Genomic DNA, 23,160 nt, shown 5'->3' with positions numbered 1-23,160 from the left:
CATGAAGACAAGTCTATCTAATGTTCTAGTCTGCAATCTATTCCTATTCTTTGAATGAATGAGCGCAAAACAACTCCAATTCCTTTCGCAGCTAGAGGAAGATGTTGTCTGGCTCAAAACTTTTACTGCAATTTTTTGGAGAGCCTTCGTACTCTCTCCGAAATTAATCCACCATTCGGCCGGTTGCAATCTAGATACTGCATGCTGTGCAAGAGCATCTCCAAAGCTACCAAGGCGATTTCCAAATGTATCTAATTCATTTAATGCCTTTATTTGCAGATCTAAGTCAGGCTCTAATCTCTTTATCACATTTTTTAGCCCGACACGAATTTCATCATCCGCAACAAATGATTGGGCATATCTAGACCTAGGATTTAGGTAGTAACCTGCATGAAGATCGTGATGGAGTTGGTTTGTCCATCTCTTGTCGATCATCTTCCAATAAGTCTGCCAACTTCTACAATCACGTTGAATTGCAAGCTTTACCTTATCCATGGCATCATATATGAAGCCCATGGTAGGTGCTTCATCGGATTCAACAAGACGGAGTACCCTCATTAGTGGCTCCATCACCTTTAGGATCGCCTTGACCTTCTTCCAATATTTGTTGTCCCGTATGGTGTTCACAACTTCGACCGGTATTCCTGATGTCTTCTTCTCATGTTTTGTGTTGAGCCATTCTCGGGAAGCGAACATCTCACTCAACTCTTCTCTATGCTGGAATAAACTCTCTAATGCTATAAAGTTTGTTGCGAATCTAGTCGCCGCAGGCCTCAACAACTCTCGTCCTTTCGTAAACTTTCTCATTATTGCAACTACTTGATTATGGTTGTAAATAAACGTCGTCACTTCCCTTGCCCTTTCAACCATTTCCTTAACATTCTTCTTCTTCCCAATATCTTCCAATATAAGATCAATACAATGGGCAGAACATGGTGACCCAAAAAGATGTTTTCTCTTATCCATCAACATATGTCCTGCAGCTTATATGTTGCTTCATTATCTGTCACAATCTGCACTATATTCTCCTCTCCAATCTCGTCCACAACTTTATCCATTAGTTCATTAATATAAGTAGAATTTTTGGTTGCCTCCGAGGCATCAATTGACTTGTGGTATATAGTTCCTAAGTGGCGATATACCATGAAGTTGATCATGCTGTTGCGTCTGGTTGGGCCAGTCCAACCATCACACATGATTGTGCATCCTCTGCCGCTTGCCATACGGGTTTAAAGGTAGCCACGTATGCTTTCACATCCGCATACTCTGATTCTGTCCATTTCCCCTAATCTCCTTAGCCGTGGGAGCTTTTATTCCTTCACCTGCTTTGCTGCATCAATTACCACCTGCCAATATGGAGAATTGGCTGCGTTAGGAAGGTATGTTGGCATGTATAAATAACTTTGTTGTTGCTCTACCTAATTTCTCAACGGAAGTTCTACTCCACATTTGTTTTATCTTCTTTTGTTTAGTTGATTCTTTCCTAAATAGGATTGGATCAATAGAGGGTCTTCTAGGCTCATTTACTTCTTCATCCAAACGTATAGGGGCATCATGTGAAGATGTCTGTCGTCGGCTCCCAAACATACGTCGTAACCCACCAAACCTACCCCCCCCACTCCCACCCCCACCCCCACCTGCAGAAGCAGTTGCACTTCCAGTTGCACTCCCACTCCCACTCCCACTGCCCCCCCTGTATTACGCACTGACCCATGGGTGCCAAACATGCGCGACGTTCTTCCTCTTCACGAGCTAGACGCAAGCTCTCTCTCCTAGCTATAGTAAGTTCTCGATCTGAATCTTCGTCAGAATCAATAATATCTTCATCACGAATGCCCATATATTCAGGACCAAACACTTCTTGTCGAGCTGCATCTAAAATATCATCTTTCTTCTTTTATACAGCAACACGTTTACCCTTCGACTCATCCAGACTAGCTTGCATTAAAAGCATTATCTCTTTCGGTACTCTACTACATGGCGCAACTTGACCCTTTCGATGTGCCAAATGTTGTTTGAGACGGTAATTCCACCATCACTAGTCTATCACAATACTTGCACTTCATTTGGTGCCTAGTACCACCAACCCTCTCACAATGTTGCCATCCAATATCATCACTTACTTGTTGTTGGCCAGATCCAGACATTTCTTTAGGCTTAGGTAGACACTAGATAATTAGATTTGAGTATGAGTGTATCGTGTATGACCTATGTTAATAAAGATGATTTTATATTCTAACTAAACCCTAAGAAGCTCCAAGGCAAAACTTTCAATATAAGCAAATAAAAACATAAAGTCACTAATTCGAAAATAGAAAAAAATTATAAAATGACACCCCAAATCTGTAAAATGCACATTAACATATTCTACCATGATTAACACATCATATGGCATGATTAAAACAGTAATACAACCATTAAAAATTGATTTTTCGAATTTAAAAAAAAGGGGCAAAATTCATGCGTAAATAGAAAAAAATATTTAAAAATATAAAATGGGACCCCAAATCTGTAAAATGCACATTAACATGTTCTACTATGATTAACACATCATATGGAGTGATTAAAACAGCAAAACAATCATTAAAAATTGATTTTTCGAATTTTAAAAAAAAGGGGCAAAATTCATGAGTAAATATAAAAAAATATCTAACAAATATAAACTGTGACCCCAAATCGGTAAAAGGCACATCAACATGTTCTACTATGATTAACACATCAGATGGAGTGATTAAAACAGCAACACAATCATTAAAAATTGATTTTTCAAATTTTAAAAAAAGGGGCAAAATTCATGCGTAAATAGAAAAAAATATTTAAAAAATATAAAATGGGACCCCAAATCTGTAAAATGCACATTAACATGTTCTACTATGATTAACACATCATATGGAGTGATTAAAACAGCAAAACAATCATTAAAAATTGATTTTTCGAATTTTAAAAAAAGGGGCAAAATTCATGCGTAAATAGAAAAAAATATTTAAAAAATATAAAATGGGACCCCAAATCTGTAAAATGCACATTAACATGTTCTACTATGATTAACACATCATATGGAGTGATTAAAACAGCAAAACAATCATTAAAAATTGATTTTTTGAATTTTAAAAAAAGGGGCAAAATTCATGCGTAAATAGAAAAAAATATTAAAAAATATTAAATGGCACCCCAAATCTGTAAAATGGATATTAACATGTTCTACTATGATTAACACATCATATGAGATAATTAAAACAGCAAAACATATTAAAAAAGTATCAATACCCATTTTTGATAAATTTATGAAAAATGGCCCACCAAGCTTTGATTCAACAAAATCCGCCAATATAATGTGTTTTTTACTCAAATATCCAGCCAAGGTTGGTCGAAATTAGCAGTAGAAGGAGTGAGAAGGAGTTTGGAAGCAAGAAGTTTCGAAAAAACATCAAAAACGGACCTTAAAATGCAAAAAAAAATGGCCGTTTTTCGACCGTTACGGTGCTGACCGTTACGGGTGACCGTTACGCCCGTATCGGCCGTTACGCCCGTATCGGGGCCGTATCGGCCGATACGGGTACAAAAATTGGTATCGGCCGATACGGCCCCGAATCGGGTAACGGTGCGTACCGTTACCGTTACGTATCGGCCGATACGTAACTGCTGGGAACTCTCTGGAAAGAAAAAGAAGCAAAGTGGGTCGCGCCGGATGCTACAAGAAGATCAGGAGGTATTCTAGCGGCATGGAAATCCTCTTCTTGGTTTGCAATAGACAGTCAGAGTGGTGTATTTTCTGTTTCGGTCTTGCTTAAAGAGGTTTCAGGTGATTTCTGCTGCCTAATCACCTTTGTTTACGGTCCTAACCAAGAAGAAAGAAGAACTGAGCTATGGGAGGATTTAAATGTTTCCAGACAGAAATTTAGTGGTCCATGGTGCATAGGTGGAGACTTTAACATTACGCGATACCCAGAAGAAAGGTCCCAGGGAGGAAAGACCACTGTTGGTATGCGTCTTTTCTCTCAGTGGATTGAAGATCAGGAATTGGTCGATCTCCCCTTGCTCGGAGCGAGATTCACGTGGTCTAATGGGAGAAACAATCCTATTATGTCGAGGCTGGATAGATTCCTAGTTTCGCCCGATTGGCTGGTAATATTTCCTCAGGTTTCCCTATCAGCCCTTCCGAAACCTACTTTTGATCATAACCCCCTTCTCCTTGCAGTAGATGATCAAAATTGGGGTCCAAAGCCGTTCAGATTTGAAACTTCATGGCTGAAGATAAAAGGTTTCCATCAACTGATAAAAGATTGGTGGGCAGGTTTCAGTGTGTCAGGCTACGCTGGTTTTAAGCTTTGCAGTAAGTTGAGACTATTGAAAGCCAAGTTAAAAAAGTGGAAAACGGAAGATCTTCGAAAAAGAGATGTGGAAACAGGGGATATTCTGGCAGATCTGCAATCGATCGATCAATTAGCAGAAGATGGCCCAACCTCATCAGATACTCTGTCCAGAAGAATCCAACTGATTCAAAATTACTCGGCAAGGGCGATGGAAGATGAAATTGTTTGGAGGCAGAGGTCCTACTGTAAGTGGATAAAAGATGGTGATAAAAACACTAAATTCTTCCATTGTATAGCTAGTGCCCGTGCTAGAGTTAACAAAATTAGCAGCATAGTGGTTACTGGGTCCCGATTGGAAGACAAGCAAAGAATTTCGGAAGAGGCCATTCGATACTTTAGCAACCTCCTTCACGGAGAAGACTGGAAGAGGCCCAAGCTGGACCATCTTCACGTAGATTGGTTCTCTGACATGGACGCTAGTGCTATTGAGTCTCCATTTTCTATCCTTGAGGTTAAAGGAGCCGTAGATGCTTTGGGAGGGGACAAGGCCCCTGGCCTAGATGGTTTCCTGATGGTTTTTTTTTACAAACGTTTTGGGAAAGTTTAAAAGGGGACGTGATGGAATTCATGGAGGAATTTTACGATAGAGGAAGGCTTGCCAAATATCTTGGGGCATCCTTCATTGCGCTGATTCCTAAAGTTCCAGGCGCTGACTCCCTAAAGGACTTTAGATCGATCAATCTTTTAGGGGGCCCTTACAAGATTCTGGCCAAGGTGTTGGTGTCTCGACTGAAAGGGGTGATTGGATCACTCATCTCTGACTACCAAAGTACTTTCATTCCGGGTCGACAGATTGTGGACAATGCTCTTATCGCCTTTGAAAGTTTGGATTCGAGACATAGATCCAAATCAAAGGGCCTTTTATGCAAACTGGATCTCGAAAATGCATATGATCATGTAGATTGGGGATTTCTTCAGTATATGTTATTACGGATGGGATTTTGAGACAAATGGCGAAGATGGATCGGGGAATGTGTGGGTTCGACCTTTTTTTCAGTATTAATCAATGGCTCCCTAAAAGGCTTCTTTCGTAGTTCTAGGGGTCTTCGCCAAGGAGACTCGTTGTCCCCTTTTCTTTTCTTACTAGTAGGGGAGGCCTTTTCCAGAATGCCAAGCAAGGGTCAGGTGGAAGGAATTATCAATGGATTCAGAGTGGAAGGGATGTAGACTTTGATATCTCATATCTAGTTTGCGGATGACACACTTTTGTTTTCCGAAGTAGATCAAGATAAAATTAGCAATTTGCCGACCATTATCAGGTGCTTCGAAGTAGTCTCGGGTTTGAGAGTTAACATGGCTGAGACTAAAATGTTTGGGGTGAATATGGAGGAAGGCGGGATCGAGAAATATGCCGAATTCTTTCAACGCGCGATGGGCTGTTTTCCAACCACTTTTGTGGGTTTACCTTTGTGCATTGGAAAACCCCCGATAGCTTTATGGGACAAGGTAATCGAAAGATTTGGTTCCTATCTCGCTAGATGGAAATGCAGATATTTATCTCCGGGTGGTCGGCTCACCCTCATCAAGGCGGCATTATCAAACCTCCCTCTTTATTTCATGTCTTTATTTGGATGTCCAGCACCAACTTTGGCTATTTTCGAGAGACTTAAACAGGATTTTCTATGGCATGGAAAAGAAGATAAGAAAAAGTTTCACTGGGTCAGTTGGAAGGAAGTCTGTAAGCATATCCAAGGAGGGGCAAGAGTAAAAGATCTCAAAAGTATGAATCGGGCTCTGTTAGGCAAATGAACCTAGACTCTAGGGACCGAAAATGGAACTCTTTGGAACAACCTGATCAAAAGCAAGTATGGGTGCTCAGAGAGGGGTTGGTGGACAAAGAATTCCTCCAAATACAAAACCTCGGCTCTTTGGAAAGAAATATTGTCCATTAAGGCGGAGTTTCTCAAAGGATCTGGAATAGCAATTGGTAATGGCAAACGTACTCATTTTTGGGAAGACATTTGGGTGGGTGATGAAACACTTGCGTTTGCCTTTCCGCGTATCTTTCAGCTCGCTCAGAATCAGTCCATCACAGTGGATGCCTGTTACACGATTCTTGGGGGAGCAGTGGTGTGGAATCCGGTGTGTAGAAGAAATCTTCATGACCGAGAAGTTGAAGAATATGCAGCACTCCTTAACTGTATTCATAACAGCAATCCGGACCAGTCCACCGAAGATAGATTAGTCTGGCGCTTCAACAAATCAGGGATATTTTCAGTAAAGTCCCTATTTTGCCAAATTGTCAAGAATCCCCATTCAGTCGAAGAAGAATCGCCACACTATGTTTGGAAATATCAAGTGCCTCCCAAGATAGCGACTTTTGGATGGTTGGTTGGTAAGAAAAAGGTCCTGACGGTTGACAATTTGAGAAAAAAGGGCATGTGCATCACAAATATTTGCTTATGTTACATGGAAAATGAAGAAACATTGCCACACTATGTTTGGAAATATCAAGTGCCTCCTAAGATAGCAACTTTTGGATGGTTGGTTGGTAAGAAAAAGGTCCTGACAGTTGACAATTTGAGAAAAAAGGGTATGTGCATCACAAATATTTGCTTATGTTACATGGAAAATGAAGAAACAGTGGACCATCTTTTTGTGCACTGTGCGTTCACATATCGGATTTGGTCTGAAATTTTGTCTCACTTCCAGGTTCACTGGACCTTTCCAGATTCTGTTTGCAGCTTGCTGAAGGCCTGGCAGGGAATTAGGTGCGGAAAACAAAGGTCAAAACTTTGGAAGATGTCTCTTTTGGCCGTTTGGTGGGCTGTGTGGGAAGAAAGAAATCTGAGTTGTTTTAATGACACTTCGAAGTCATTAGAGGCCACGGTTAACAGGTTCATTTTCTTTATAGTTGAGTGGGCTTTTGCTGTTGAAAAGCTAAAGGGATATAATTTACTCTTTTTAGGGAGTAGCTGATCGGCTACCTCTGCTGGTCAGTTCTCCCTCTGTTTCTCTGTTTTTTTTTTTTTTTGGCAATAAAATTTCTTGTTATCTATCAAAAAAAAAAAAAAAAACCCAGGACTTGAAAGCCAAGCCAACTAAATGCCTCTGTTGTTTCTCATAATATGAGTCATGATGGCAGGATACCATGCCAGATTCACCGAGCTCTATAGAAAGATGCTCTCCAGCATGCCAATAATCAAGGCGGGAACTCTAGCTGATGAAACATGCTTAGTCCATGTCTGGCACCATTATTTGAAGGGAACTGCTTAGCTCGTTCTACCATCGATTGTGTTCATGAAAGATAGGATGCTTTCTTATATACTGGTCTATTGATGCTAAAAAGAAGGTTGCGTCTGCCATCATTTCGAAGAAGACAACGGTATTATCTTCATACTGATATGCAGAATTCACCAATCTTTTCCCATCCAAACTATGAATTGGAACCTGCCAAAATTCCAGTGCCACTTCTTTATAAAACATCATGTAGGTGCCACAGCTATCTTAAAAAGGCTAAATGGGATGAGGGACATTGGATCGACCTAGTGCAAGCCCTGAGTCCTATAGTACAAGCTCTGGTGTGACGTTAACTCATGCCCATCAACCAAATTCTTAGTGAAGCGAAGTTTATTAATCGTGTTGATTTCGTGCGAGTCCCAAAAGGACGTGGGTGGAGGTAGTGAGAAAAGAACTGACGACCTATGGTCTAACTGAAGTTATGGCCCTTGATAGGGTGGAATGGTGGATAAGAATTCATGTGATGTAACTGACACCATGTGGTTGGTATAAGGCTTAGATGATGATGTTGATGATGATGATGATTTTCTTTCAAGTGGCTCTGGTAAAAGCCTTAAAACATGTCTAATCATCTAAAAATTCCACTGCTGCCCAAATTTGCAACTTGCTTGTAGTTTCTTAATAGATTATCAATATTATTATCCCTCTAGTCTAGATTTTATATTATATTTAAAAACTGTGACTTGTTGTTGTTGATGATGATGATTTAAAAATCGTGACTTGGTTTCTTTAGCTTGATTAATTTGTATTTTACGAATGGTCTTCTCATTTTAAATATGTGCAGTAGATGACATTCACTTTGCATTATTTGCATTATATTCTAAGGAAATTTAAGATGAATTTTAGGTAATCCATCAATGGAAACATCTTAATCTTTTAATATTTATGTTTTAAATGGATTAAACCACTTTAATACATTAGGATGCAAGTTGCAACTGTTAGTACTTCTTTTCCTGTTTTCCACTCGAGTTGTCTAATTTATGAACCTGTAATCTCTTTTTGATCAGCCACAGAAGTGCAGCCTCTTCCCCAACTGGACACAGCCATCATAGATTTGTATAAGGGGTATGCAAGCCATCTCTTTGTTTGATTATCATTTTTTTCCTTGTATTCTATCATAGGTGGTTATTATTTAAGTATTCTATATAAATATCTTTCAGAGTTGGTAAATTGCTTAGTAGATACGCTACTGGTAAATTGCCCAAAGCGTTCAAGCATATTCCATCATTGGAACTTTGGGAATATGTGTTGCATTTGACTGAGCCAGAGAAGTGGTCACCCAATGCAATGTATCAAGCAACAAGGATTTTCTCATCAAATTTTGGTGTAAGAAAGGCCCAACGCTTCTACAGTCTTGTCTTGCTTCCACGTGTTAGAGAAGACATTCAAAAGAACAAAAGGCTTCATTTTGCCCTCTATCAAGCATTGATGAAGTCTCTTTACAAGCCAGCAGCCTTCTTCAAGGGGATTTTGCTACCATTATGTGAGGTATGGCTTTCAATACAATTTGAGCTACAAAATTTTGATATCTTCATCAAATGAATTGATAATCTGAGGGAAAAATCATAAGTGTGCATCCTAAAATCAAATCATGGTTTGTTATTGGATCACAGGTTTTCCAGCATATCTTTAAGCTTCTCATTGTGGTTACGGCTCTGTTTGGTAGCGGGACTAAAGTAAATTGTCGTAGGAACGTTTCCTGCCAGGCTCTGTTATTGGCCTTTTCGCGTGGGAATTATAATTTTGAATTAAGTTCAGAAATCACGGAATTTAAGAGCATTATGGTTTGAACACAAAATGACCAAAGAAAAGATGGAAAAGGTTTAATCATTATAGTTTCAACACTAATAATTGCTCTGAGGGAGCATTTTTTCCTTTTGTTTTGCTTGTGTCTTCTTGTTTGTAGTTTTTGGTGCTATCTCAGCGCCCCTTTATTGAAGCTTGCTGTTATCTTTCAAAAAAGAAAAAAAGAAAAAAAAGGAGGATGGAGAAGGTTTGATAATTGCTCTTGGCAGGCCATGTTCCTACTGTAATTAAGTTTTAGCCCTACCAAGCATTGCCTAAAATGAAAGCCATTGTGGGAGTAGAAGAAGGAAACAAACTTCTTAAGGGGCTTATTTTTACTAACATTTCTCTCTCTAGTAAAACCTAAAATATTATTCCCCTTTTCTTATTTATGCTGTTTTCTTCGTGGGTAGCTTGCTCTCCTCAATATGAAATTAGCAGTTAGGATCCAAGAACCTAGTGAAAGATTTCCTCCTCTTTTTTTTTTTTGGGGGGGGGGGGTTGGGTGGGTGGGGGTGGGGTTTGGGACTCAATCATTGACCTTTGGTTTGAGCTTGTAATAGATGGGGTGGAGTTTAGCATTGGGTTGGACCGTATTCGCATCTGACATGCGAGCTGCTGATATGCCAGTTTTCAAGTGCCCTGGCAAAAGTGGAAGGTTGATGTCTACTTGGCAGCCAAGCATAAAGCTTTCTGCCATTCTGCCTTTTAAAAATTGCACACTGATTTGCTAGGAGAAGATCATGATTATTAGATTATATCATCTTCTGAGGGGCAGTTATGATGATATCATGATGATGGTGATTCATAATCTCAACCGAAGTTTAGGAAACACGAAGTTCCCAAAACCAAAAGTTTAGTTATCAATTTCCACTATTGGTAGTCATAAATATCCTTCATCATTTCTCTACCTACTCATGTATCGATGTAGACAACCAAAGAAAGTCTCTACGCTCTTCTTTCATTTCAAAGTTCTAACTTCGATCCTACTGTCTGCCAATCCTCTTCTTCCCATCATTCTTACACCCCTTCCTCCGCTTCATGGTTGTATAAAGGTTACATGTTGATTTGGTTGAGTTGCCCACGTTTTTCTTTTAACCTTGACCAAATTGGACTTGGAAGACCAAAATTCCAGTTTGCAACTCGACTTCAGTTCCTGAACATAGCTCTTTTTAAGTGTAATAAAACAAACATTTTTGTTTTTGATGTGCAGTCAAGGACTTGCAATCTCAGGGAAGCCGTTATTGTTGGAAGTGTCATTCAGAAGGGCTCAATTCCTCCACTTCATTCAAGGTACCACCTTTATAAAGCATAGCAGCTGCAATAATGCTGCATTATGTTCAATAAGCTTGGTTGGATAAGCTCGCATTTTTGGTAGAGCTTCCTTTGCATGCTGGAGATTTCTAATTGACTTGTTCTGGATGGGCCTGCAGTGCTGCATTGATGAAGATGGCAGAGATGGAGTATTGCGGCACGACAAGGTACTCATATTCTTCTAGTGCTACACTAGGGTTATTTATTTATTTATTAAATGTTGGAATAAGTTTAATAGGTTTAAACTGAGATCATGCCTCTTAAGTTTGATTCAGTCATTGCTCTTGGACATACCTTAATTACACATGAATCACTCTTAAACTCTGTGCTTTAGGGACAAAGAAAACTAAATATCGATTTCGGCATAATAGATGGTTTATGATTTCTTAGAAGTGTGAAACACTCCAAGCAAAGTGGATGTTGGCCGACTGTTCAGCAAATAGGTGTTTTGAGCTTTTGGAATTCCTAACGCCGGGCATTTGTCTAAGTAGTTGAGTTGATTGATTGAATTCCGGTTTGTTTTGTCTAAATGAGCAAGTTTTCCTTGGCCTAGTGGATTCCAGCATGGAAAATAAACAACAGCTGATGTAGTTTGGTTCAATTTTTTTATTTTTATTTTACTATTCTTATAGTCTGAAAGCTATTGCATTCTTTTGAACTTGACCAGGATTTCGGTAAACAGTGGCTATCATTCCATTCTTCTACCCTTCCTGGGAGCGTATGACTAGTCATTCATGGCTTGTAACTTGACACCAAGGAAGAGCTTGATGAGGCCTGAACAAATGGATTGCAAATGAGAAAGTTGTTTGTTTATATATATCAAAAAACTAATATGAATTTGTGGAGGGAGTTTATGTTCCGCCCAGTGGATATAACTTATTGAGTGCATGGGACATCAAGTGGGTTAACTTCTATCTTATTAAATGCATGGGACATCCAACCTGTTCAATAGATTGGCCCAACCATGGGAGCACTTTATGCAAAAATCATCCCTATCCACTCATCAAGTGGTCCGCAGGGAGGGAGGCCTCGAGTCCAACCGGTTGGATGAGGGAGAAGGTCTCAGCTCCAACTGGTTGGACACAGGTTATGGTCCACCCTACGGATAACTTCTAACATATTAAGTGCATGGGACATCCAACACAACTTCTAGCTTATTAAGTGCATGGGACATCCAACCCGTTCAATGGATTGGCCCAGCCATGAGGAATGCTTTATGCAAAAGTCAAGCCATATCCACTCATCAAGTGCTATGCAGGGAGAATCTAAATGGTTTTATTTCAATTAAAAGAAGAATCTACTTGAACCGATTTCGATGGCCATTTATGACATTGAAATCACATTTGGAAAGGATAGATAACTAGCTAAAGCAGCAGGTGTGCCACCCTGACATGTGCGTAGGGCAACCAAAAACCATCCGTTGGGTTTGTACATTTGTGGCCTATCTCATGAGTTAACTGGCATGATTTTTGGCCCAAATCATCTGAACAAGTGGGCCCCACCTTATACATTGATTGGATGTTCCACATGCACATCAGCCTGGCATGTATTGTCTCATGTAGAGGCGTTTTTGGACTTTGGAGGGTATGTGGGTTGGGTAAACCTCTCAGTAACCATGATCCTTTGGCTTCCTCTCATATTTATGAATATATGACATTGGTGATTGATGGAGTTTGATCAATTTTTCTCCTTTGTGGTTATTGTTCTTTCTGCTTGTAAAACTATGAAATTATGTGTCTACAGTTATTAGCTGCAATGTTGTTCCTGTAGGCTGCAGAATGAGCTCGACATTTTTTAAACTTTCTTTGTTATTCTGTTACAGTTATTTTATAAAGCTTTTCCTAGACAAGAAATATGCATTGCCCTATCGGGTGCTTGATGCGGTTGTTGCGCATTTTATGAGGTTCCTCGAGGATACAAGGCTCATGCCTGTAATATGGCACCAGTCACTTCTTTCATTCGTGCAAAGGTTAAATTTTCTCAACTCATGATGCAGTGGCACATAATTATATAAATAAGGGATTTTGATCTCTGCCATCAATTTGTCTGGACAATGGTCTTGCTATTTAATTGACCCATTGGATTGAAATGTTTCCCTGTTTGTTATAGTGCTTTGACCGTCTGGCCCTTGCTTACAATAAATTTTATTATTGCCAAAAGAAAACAAAAAAAAACTTCACTGTCGCTACTGATGAACTTTTGGCTGGAGCCAAACACAAAGTTTTCCTATGCTTATTTGAATGAGGAATTCAAAGGTCCTGCAGCAGCAAACTTCCATTTTCCTGCAGTACAGGATTCATTACATGAGGGGCCTGTTTTTAGTGGTCCGGGGCGCCTGGATGGGATCTTCTCCACCGTGGATGGGGGGATAAATAACGTATCTCTCAGATTGAGAGATTATAGCCCTTCTGTCTGTTGAATGTGGACCAGGACTTTATTTTACACACCACTGTCTATTTGTTGCGGACTGGTTAAAATGTTCAGTATTTTATTATTTTCCATTCTGGGAGATTTTGGGATCTCTCCCATCCACAGTGGGTCTATCTGATCAATGGTCTGGATCACTGAAGTATAGGCCGACACATAAGGAATCCTATGCAGCAGCAAACTCGATGTTACGTTTGAGGATGACCCTATAATTCCTCTTTTGGTATTCTAAAATAAGCTCTTTGTACCAGAAAAGATATTTCAGTGATTTTGCTGAGGCAATCTCATCTTATTGTCAAGGTGCACGATAAATCTTATAGTGGCATTGTAGTGAAAATGTGGATGAGAGCATTATGTTGGTAGTTGGTCATTCATATTAGCTTACGGCAATCTTATCATTATTGTGTGGGATATTTCACTCTTCTTGTTTTCTTTTATTAATATTTTTGCAACCCAATTAAGATTAGATGTCTACACACTCTTCCACTTTCTTCTCTTTCCTTCATTGCTTCTGGAGGAAGAACTGTAGGGTCTTGCGAAGTGTCAAATATTGAGCTTTTTTGCTATGCAGAATTCTGTACATGTGGGTCCCATGGTTTGGCAATCTCAACCATAGGGACCCCACCGTGGATTGGGGGAATACCAAAAAATCTCCAACAAACGTACCTTTTGATCCGTGCATACTGATGGATGGTTAAAAAAATGAACCAACAGTCTACTTAATGAAAGTAAATCAGAGATCTCAGGTCAGGGCATTCCCCATCCAAGGTGGGAACCATGATATTGACAGTTTGGAATACTGAACCATGGCCAATTCACACGTTTGGATGTTTGCTAGTTTCTGCTGATAATGACCCTGTAATTCCTACTTGCAGAGAAGGGAACTGAGGACTACTTTAAAAAAAGAAAAAGAAGAAAAAAAGAAAAAGATGACACTTGATTATGTTTTTTTCTTTTCTTTTCTTTTCTTTTCGAAAGGTAAGTTCACACTTAATTGTCTATGTAACTTAGATATGGACTTGTTCGCGCTGATCGACACAGACACAATGTCTTGGAAAGTGGGAAAAGAAAAGAAAAGAAAAGAAAACTATAATGATTATCCAATGACGATTCCCCACATTTCCTATGAGCATGGATTCCCATGAATTCTATTTTAGGTGTCTTGTTTGGATAACAAGTGGAAATCAAAATAAACCTCTCACAAAAGGGACCTCGTATTTGATGCTTGAGAATTTGATTTTGGTGTTTGGGTAATGATTGCATTTTGTAATCCAAGTTTCCTTTGCAGTCCAAACATAGTGAAATGTCCCATCATGGGAAAGGTCATCCATTTTCTTTTCTAACTATCCAAACAGGCCCCGAAAGTTCGTGAATGCTTTGACTCATTTCAGTCTTTTATAGTCTCATCTTCCTTAGATGATTTCCTTCTAAAGGTGGTTTTCTTAACATTGTTCTACTTGTCCTACACTGCCATACACTATCATGCATTGTGACCTATTCACTCCTTGTAATATTATAGTTTGGGTCTAGACTATGGTGATTGCTCACTCCTTGTAATATTGTTCAGATGCAAAACCAATTGAGTCTGAGGGTGATATTAATGGAATCATGGTAGATGTATGTAGTGGTTGTAGGGAGACGATGTTCTGAAGGAGCAAGGCCGAGATTTCGAAGTAACAACATTATCTTGCTTTGAAGATTGCTTCTACTCATAAGACTCTTCCTAATGACTTCAGGATTTGCATTCTAATCCAAAGGCAAATTTGCTTTTGTATGGATATGTGATGTAGGACATGAAATTCAAGTATGATGTGCAAGATTTTCAGGCTTTAAATCACACTAGTTCAGAAACAATTACATAAAATTCCACATCCTGCACAAAAGTTCAAAAACTCAATCAAGGGGAATCTTATGCGGATCCAAGCCTACACATGCTAGGGCCGGATCAATTAAAATTATAGACCAAACAAGAATCAAAGGAGGGTAAATTCATCCACTCATGCACAGAAATAATTCCCCAATCTAAGGGATTCACAGATTTCAATTCGGGGAACCCTAAAGTTGAAGAAAGGGCATAAAATTGGGGATTTGAGTAATTTAGGGTTAGGGTTAGGGATTTGGGTGAAAGAGGAGTAAAAGAGAAGAAAGAGACGCGCCAGAGAAACACCACACGCGTGGACAGTAATGAAGGCCCAAACGTACGTGCGCTGGTGGTGTCCCGCTCGTGTGTGGGGCCCACGAATCAGAAAACAGCCAGCTAGGCCCACAAAACCCCCAAGTTTCACGACGATCGGTTTGTGCGCGATGCTCCGCTGAAGTTTCAGCCCTCCTACAGAGCCAAATTCCAGAAATCTGCTGTAGAAAAGAAACGTCTTTAAAATATTGATGGATTTGCTGGGAGGATGGTTGTAGGAGGAGAAATATGGAAGGTAGAAGGTGGGGGCGAATTGGAATGAGTGTGGCTTCGCACCATGGTAGTCACCCTTCGAGGAAGGGAGGGTTTCACACCCAATTGGATTTCCACAACTCAAAAACTCAGAGAAGCAGAAAAAACGTAGAAATTTAATTAATCTTCAATGAGAAAAAAGACTATAAGGGGTGCTTATTTATAATAAAACCCCATATCCCAAAACTCGCGCTATGTGCGCAACTTATTACTTGGAGACGAAATAATAAAAAATAACAACTAATCAAAACAATCTAAACCGTTTATGATATTCCTAATAACAATAATAAGCAAAACCCAAAGTACTAAATTAATTAGAATAGTGGGCCACGATCATGAGAACCCATGGTGAGATTCACATGACTATCGGGTCCACTCCAACGAACCCAAACACGGTCCTCTAATTAGGGGGCCCTCCCTGGTCGTCGTCATCGATTCAGATCGATGGTGGGGCCCTCCTCCTTGCGTACATGCGTAGGGGGGGCGTGTGTGCGCGCGTGATGTCCCCTTCAATATGGGTTTTGACACATCAAAACCAAGCGGGAACAAAAACATTATCATATGCATTGATGAGTCTAAAGATGATATAAAGCATAGATGAACCATCTGATGATGGTGGGTGAGCTCTCCTCAACCCAAAGCATAAGTCTGGAATCAAACATGTTATAACTTTTAAGACCAAGGAGATGGTCTCTCATCACCAAAAGCCATTCTCAGCTTTCCACACAATCCATCAAATGCCAATCACTCAAGCCTTTGCTTCCGAGCCATGAAGTTTGATTTGCAAAATCTCAGAACAGTAAATTTCACCTGTTATTTGTTGATGCATGCTTTTATCATGTCTGCATTCGATCTGTTTCATGTGTCAATTGTCATTTTTCTCCTTGGGTGTTTGGGTTAACCTTTTTTTTTTCCCTTTTTGAGAAATGTCGAAATTTGGCAAGAAAGGAAGTGTTAGCGTGCGCTACTCTACAGTGCCATGATTTTTCATGATGGTTCTGTTGCTTTAAATTTATTTTAGTTCCTTTTCCTTCATGTTCATTTCTTTATGATTTAGAAGTTGATCCCATGCAGGTACAAAAATGAACTGACAAAGGAGGATAAAGATAATCTGGAGCGGCTTCTTCAATACCAGAAGCATCATTTAGTAAGAACAACCTATCTTATTAGCTATATCTAGAGAATTATATGATCCTCACCACCGCACATGCTTAGTTACTGTATTCTTGGGTCAGTCTATGCAAGTGGGCCCATATTTTTGCAATCCAAACTTGATATTGTAGCCTCATCATGGATAAACCATGCCCCGGAATGTCTCCTGTATCAGATGTCCAAACCATTCAGTCTTTTGGCCCTTTTCCTCATTAAATGTGAGTTGCTATATATATATATATATATATAAAACTGTCTACTTGCTGGCCACCAATTGAAAGTATTGGATCTGTCTTGTGCCCCACTTGTACAGGTTGGGGACTGAAGAATACACATCTTCTTTTAGATGATTGTATAATATAATTCCTTTCTTCATACGATGAGCATGCTTACTTGTGTTTTTGGATAAACTCTAATGATAACATAATATTGTGAATACGTTGTTTGTTCCTTCGATGTAGGTCACCCCTGAAATTCGGAGGGAGCTCAAAAATAGCCGTAACCGTGGTGAGAAGGAGGATGACCTAATGTCAATAGATATCCTTTTCTCTGCATATACCATAGTATATTTTCATCATGACTTGAATTTTTTATGTTTTAGCATGTTGATTTTCATGTTCACTTCATTGTCTGGCCATGCATCATTTTATATCTAGATTTTCTTTCTTGTAGTTTTTTTTTTCCCTACTATTGTTTCCATAGATTTGTCTTTATTTTCTTGTGGGTAGCTACTATATCATACCCCCTAAGTCTATATAGATTACTGGAAAGCTTGTGGTGATTCACAATAGGAGAGATTGAAGAGGTGAACCATGGCATATGTGCCAATATGATACACATGTAAAAGATACTCATCAATCATTTGGTAAGATCGACCAACTGTGAACATCACCTCGCCCATAAATTGGGACAGTCCAATCATTATGTGGGCCATTCTAGTAAGGGAAATGGACCATTAGAAATAAAATCACCAACAGCTTATATTTTGCAGGTACATGTGTCATTCTTCTCATGCGTGGATTTTGAGATGGATTTGTTTACGCAAGGTCCGATCTGATATGTTCATATATGGATCTGGATCTCTCACATATGCTCTAACTTCACCATTTGCCACGATTGACTTCAATCTCTCCTCTTGTGATTCACTTTAATATTTTCTATCAATCCTTGAAAAGAGGGGGATGAGTTTGGCGCACAGCATACATTCTGAGTTGGTGTATTCCTATCTTCCCATGATCCACAATGGTGGTGGTGGGAGTCCAGCACATTCCAAAATATGAGTTACAAATCTCATTTTACAAATGTGCTGGGATTCACATGCGGTCTTTGGACCATGAGACAGTTGTGCACTGACTCTAGGCGCAGACAGTTTTTCCTAAATGACTTGTATTTTATTATTCTATTCTAATTTTCATTTTAACATGATATATCACGTCTAGTTAAGCGTAAATGAATGGCTCAGGAAGCCATTTCTGTCTAAGCTTTGCCATGGGAGGATTTGAAGCGAATATTATGGGCAGTGTTTGAAATATCAGTATCGTGTTATGTATCGTACCCTTGGGATACGGATACGTATCGGTTATCGCATGGGATATATTGATTGTATCGTGTAATGTATCGCTGTTGTTGGAAACATGGGAAAACATTGGGAAATTAGAGGAATTTTTCAATGAAACTTCAGTGATTGTTAAAAAAGACATCAATACACTTATAAATCAAAACATTATAAAAAAACAAGTGCAGATAATAGGTTTTCTTTGTATGGGGTCCTAATCCATGTGCTGTCTAACTGAATTGATGCAAGTATATTCAAAGTCTATTCATATAATTTATAAATATAAGAAGACATGTGGAAACACAAGCAATACATTCAAAAGCAAAAGAAGACTCATTAGACCAGGTCATATACATGTTTGATTTTATTTTTGTACACATATTGCAACTGATTTACGAGAAATTGGGAAATTTGTAGCAATTGGCCGCTGACTTAACATGATTTACAGAAAAAAGGATCAGAAATCGAAAATGTTCACCGGATTAAACACGTGGGATATATCTCACTACTTGTGCATTCTGTATCCAACCAGTGGGATGCAAGTTATCTTGTGGGATATATCGGCCGATATTGTTGATACTTAAAACACTGATTATGGGAACTGATCGATTGGATCCATTTTGAGGGTGAAGTGGATGCTTTTGAGAGTTCTCGCCCTCAAGTCCTTGGCCTGGCAGCATGAGGACAGCACACAAATCCTTGGACTGGGTGCAGACAGATGAATGCTGATATAATAGCTGAGTTTCTGTTTTGCTGGAGTTTGAATTTGATATCAGGTAATCTTGTTTCTCTTGCTATGATCCATGTGCCATGAACCTGCACACTCATGTGCGGGTCATCAAAACATACTTCGGGAGAGCCCCATTGCATAGATGGTCTGGCCCAAATCAGCCCAGTTCACATCATACTGGGTATGGACGTGCCAAATGTGGATGTTTGGTCTGTTGCGTCCGTACATGTGTCGCCGACATGATGAGTTAGCTGGCCTGATTTTTGACCAGTTGTCTGTATGTTATGGTACACCTGATGCATGGTGGATGCCCTACATGCTGCAGAACTTGGTAATTTCCAGCATCTCCTTTTCACAATTTAGTACACTTGATGCTCTCTTGTTATCAATTTACATTATGGTCATGTCAGTATGAATTCTTTTGAGGTATCATTTCTTGTTTCCTTGACAATTCATTACCATCTCCTATCTCTGTCATCAACAAAACAATTGAGGAAGATAGATGGGATTTTCCAGAAGTTCCCATGGAGGAGGATTAAATGGTGCCACCAGCTTCTCCACATTTTTGGTAAAAGCATTTCTCATACCCTTTCTGTTCTTTTCAGATGCAACATTCAATGTAGTGTTTGCTTGGCTCAACTATAGTTGTGGGGCCCAGTTTTTATGATACAAATTGTTTATGGTTGTCCCTATGGCAGATGGGAGATGATAACCCAAAGATCTCCTCCATTGGATGATTCAAATATGGATTATGGACTGTTTGTTGTAATTGTCCAAGTTTGTTGGATGGCTGGATACAGCCATAGGGGAGATATTTGGGTGTGGCCCATTCTATGAGAGTGCTGACCAGATTCTAGAATCTTGAATTTAATTGTATTAGAAAATGAGAAACTTTAGCATATCACTGGTAGTGCTGATGAATTCAGGAATTTGCCATTGTATTGCATTCAGCTGGATATTTTTAGATTTGGAGCTTTTCGGCTAAGTCAGCATGTATGTATAAGGTAGGTCCCACCATTTGGATAGCCTGGCCATTATATCGAGTTGTATGAAATTCAGGCTGAGTATGAAGCCGCACAGACTTGCATATGTATGCCACGCTGGTGCACGTGGTGGCATATTGATGGCCCGCCTTATGCATGACTGCAGGCTTAGCAAACCCACCCTTGTATTCTTGAGCTAATCTAGAGATTCCAATGTCTGCTAGCTTTATGAAAAGAATCCCAAAGGGAGATGGTAACTGAAGATGCCGGATGCGACAATCTTCATCGATTCTGCATGCCATTTACTTGGGTAGGGTGCAATTTTATTTATTTTTTATAATTTTAATTTTTTTTTAAAAAATTCTGATTTTTGTATTTGCTACTTATTTTGAGTTGATGAGTTATATAAGTAAGCTTGGGTGAAGATGAAGAATTTCTTATATGGAGAAGTGGTATTCTTCTTCAAGTACAGATTCCGTGTTGATGAGATGAATATCCATATGGTACGAATGACCATTGTGCTGGTTTCTTCTTAAAGAATTTGATCTTGCCGGAGTCATCGATGAGATGAATATCCAAATATAATGACCATTATGCTGGTTTCTTTCTTCAATTGGATGAAATGAGTATTTTTTGCCAATTCGGGGTGGTTTGATGGAGAAAGTCTGTAGTTTTCCCAACAACGCAGCTTGCAAAACAAGGGGTCCATGTTTGTTTGATTGTCTGTTTTTGCAAACTTATAACAGTGGTTTAAAATACAGGTTGGACTGCTTCAGATCAGAACTGGCCATCGAACCTGGGTGGCCTGGGTGTGCTAGGGTTTGAACACATGATTCGGTTGGTAAAGCAAAACCTGAGTGGTGGTTTGATCCATTGCACCCGCGGTTGGACCAAACTGCTTACAAAAAATGGGCCATTCTCCGTTTGGGTTGCAAGATATTGAATATAAATGATGATTCCTTTGTATCCAAGTGTTATGTTCTACCGTGTTGGCCGAGAGATGGGCAGGCCTGATTTTTGAACCGGTAGGGGCTGGCAGGCATGCTGGGCCCGGCCTATTCAAAATTGTCAATGGACCCAGTTCTAGGCCTTAATCACGGGAGCAGCTTAGGTGTGACCTTTACCGTGTGGGGCCCACCTTGATGAATGTGTTTTTGCACCCCATTTTAGGTCGTGGTCCTGAAAATTAAGGAGATGCAAATATACGGTGGACCACACCACTGGCACAAGGTAATGAATGACTATTTAAAACTTTTTGTAGGCTGATCAAGCTGATCTTTGTATTCAGCCTTCATTCAGATATGATTGACCTTATCAACGGGTTGGATGGCAAATAAGCATTAGGGATCTACCTAATGTAGGCCCTTAGAAGTTTTTAATGTGGGTGTTCGATCAACACTGCCTCCTGTGGTGTGGCCCACCTGTTTGATTTTTGGGACCATGTTCTGAAAAAATGGATGGACGGCGTGGATATATGAAAAATCATCAAGGTGGGGTCCTATGGTAATGGTAACACCTAATCCGCACCCCTTGATTACCTGGTTGCCAAGTTAACTACTGTTCTAATTTGCACTCCGTACATGTGGGCCCCCATGGTCTTCTGATATTAGCTGCTATTGTGATGGGCCCTTGTAATGGATGATGCCACAAAAGGTCACCAGATTTGAAGATCATGATATACAATCTTCGGTCCTTTGTTTCCAATCTGGGAGGTTTGTAGGGGTTATCTGCCACAGGATGAATGGTTTAAAATGAGATGTCACTGCGTGGGCCCACCCCAGGCCAGCACTATTCAAAGTAGAACGTGGATTGTGTACTGAGAAAACCGTGGGGCCCATCCATCCTTTTTTGTAGCTAAATTGAAGCATTCTATAAAATAGGACACAGCGGGAATTGAACGGCTACTGTTGAAAACTTGTTGGTGGCCACCCACAGAAGTTTTGGATCAAAAGATGATATTTGTGCTTTCCTTTCATTCACGTCTGTGTGACCTTATGAACTGGTTGGATGGTAAATAAACATCACTGTGGGCTCTAGAAAGTTTGTAATAGGGCATCATTATCCCAACTGTTTCCCATGGTGTGGCCCACTTGAGCTTTGGGTATGCTTCAATTTTGGGCTCATGCCCTAAGATAAGCTGGAAAAACGGATGGACGGTGTGGATACGACACATACATCACGCATGGGCCCCATAGATTTTACTCAGAAGGCAATCCGCCTACTTCAAAGTACTGACTTAAGAAGACATAATATCGGCATATAAAAGTTCTGAAAATAAGGCTACATTGCCTTTTAATAGTGGGGCGAGATCGACCACCAGGGGAGCGGATTAGGTGCGGTCCTTACTGTGGGGCCGACCTTGATCTACGTATTCTATATCCATACCGTCCATCTGTCTTGCCAGATCATTTTAAGACATGATGCCAAAAATGAAGATGATCCAAATCTCAGGTGGACCATAATTTAAGAGGCAGATCCAAAACTAGTGGCCTAGAAGAAGTTTTTAATGGTCAAACACCACTGTTACCCGTGGTATGGTCCACCTGAGATTTGGATCTGCTTCATTTTCGGGATCATTCATGCCCAGCAGGTATGATGTGTTGTAAGAGGGCTCTGGATTGATTTGCATGGCATCCATCCATCCATCCATCCATCATGTGCAACCCACACATTCTCCTTGACACCTAAAACCAGATGATCCCAAACTCGGGTGGGCCACACCATGCAAAATCATGCCTAAAACCTCTAAAACTCGGGTGCTGTGGTCCAATTGAGTTCAGGAATGGCCAGATTTTTTGGGTGGGGATAATCTTCTGAATGGATTGGACGGGATATTAAAAAAATATATATACAGAGGACCTACACTCATTGACGGTCATCCACCATTCCAACCATCCCTTTTTGTGGCCCATCGTTACTTTGGATCAGCTTTATTTTTGGGCAGCAGTAGAACATGACGGGTTGGATGTTATGCACACATCTTGGTGGGCCCCACACAGCATTATAGGTTAAGCTTAACCTACAAAGCTTCGTGGTAGATTCGTTCACCCTTTTTTGTGGCTACAACCTATCTACAAATATCCAGCATGCATACAATTGCAAGTGGATGCATATGAACTATCAATTTCTAATGAAGAATAATAAGGCAACCGCTG

At 39.9% G+C, this 23,160-nt stretch overlaps 1 protein-coding gene across 2 annotated transcripts in view; it reads left to right on the top strand.

Moving 5' to 3' along the window:
* The window catches only part of LOC131226278 (bystin), a 32,137-nt gene extending 11,519 nt beyond the window's left edge, over positions 1-20,618 (top strand). The window contains exons 4-12 of one of the 2 annotated variants that reach the window (XM_058222083.1): positions 8,627-8,678; positions 8,774-9,101; positions 10,612-10,691; positions 10,832-10,879; positions 12,535-12,681; positions 16,660-16,732; positions 17,199-17,274; positions 19,482-19,590; positions 20,230-20,618. In XM_058222083.1, coding sequence (XP_058078066.1) covers positions 8,627-8,678; positions 8,774-9,101; positions 10,612-10,691; positions 10,832-10,879; positions 12,535-12,681; positions 16,660-16,732; positions 17,199-17,274; positions 19,482-19,561 — 884 coding nt within the window. In that variant the 3' untranslated portion in view covers positions 19,562-19,590; positions 20,230-20,618. Of the gene's footprint in view, positions 1-8,620; positions 8,679-8,773; positions 9,102-10,611; positions 10,692-10,831; positions 10,880-12,534; positions 12,682-16,659; positions 16,733-17,198; positions 17,275-19,481; positions 19,591-20,229 lie in introns of both variants that reach the window. The other variant, XM_058222082.1, reaches the window with a different exon arrangement.
* Positions 20,619-23,160: the final 2,542 nt, after the last annotated feature.

This window comes from Magnolia sinica, chromosome 14, assembly GCF_029962835.1.
Source record: "Magnolia sinica isolate HGM2019 chromosome 14, MsV1, whole genome shotgun sequence".
NCBI lineage: Eukaryota > Viridiplantae > Streptophyta > Magnoliopsida > Magnoliales > Magnoliaceae > Magnolia > Magnolia sinica.
Note: the sequence above shows the minus strand (reverse complement) of the source record. Positions and strands in the feature narration are given on the sequence as shown.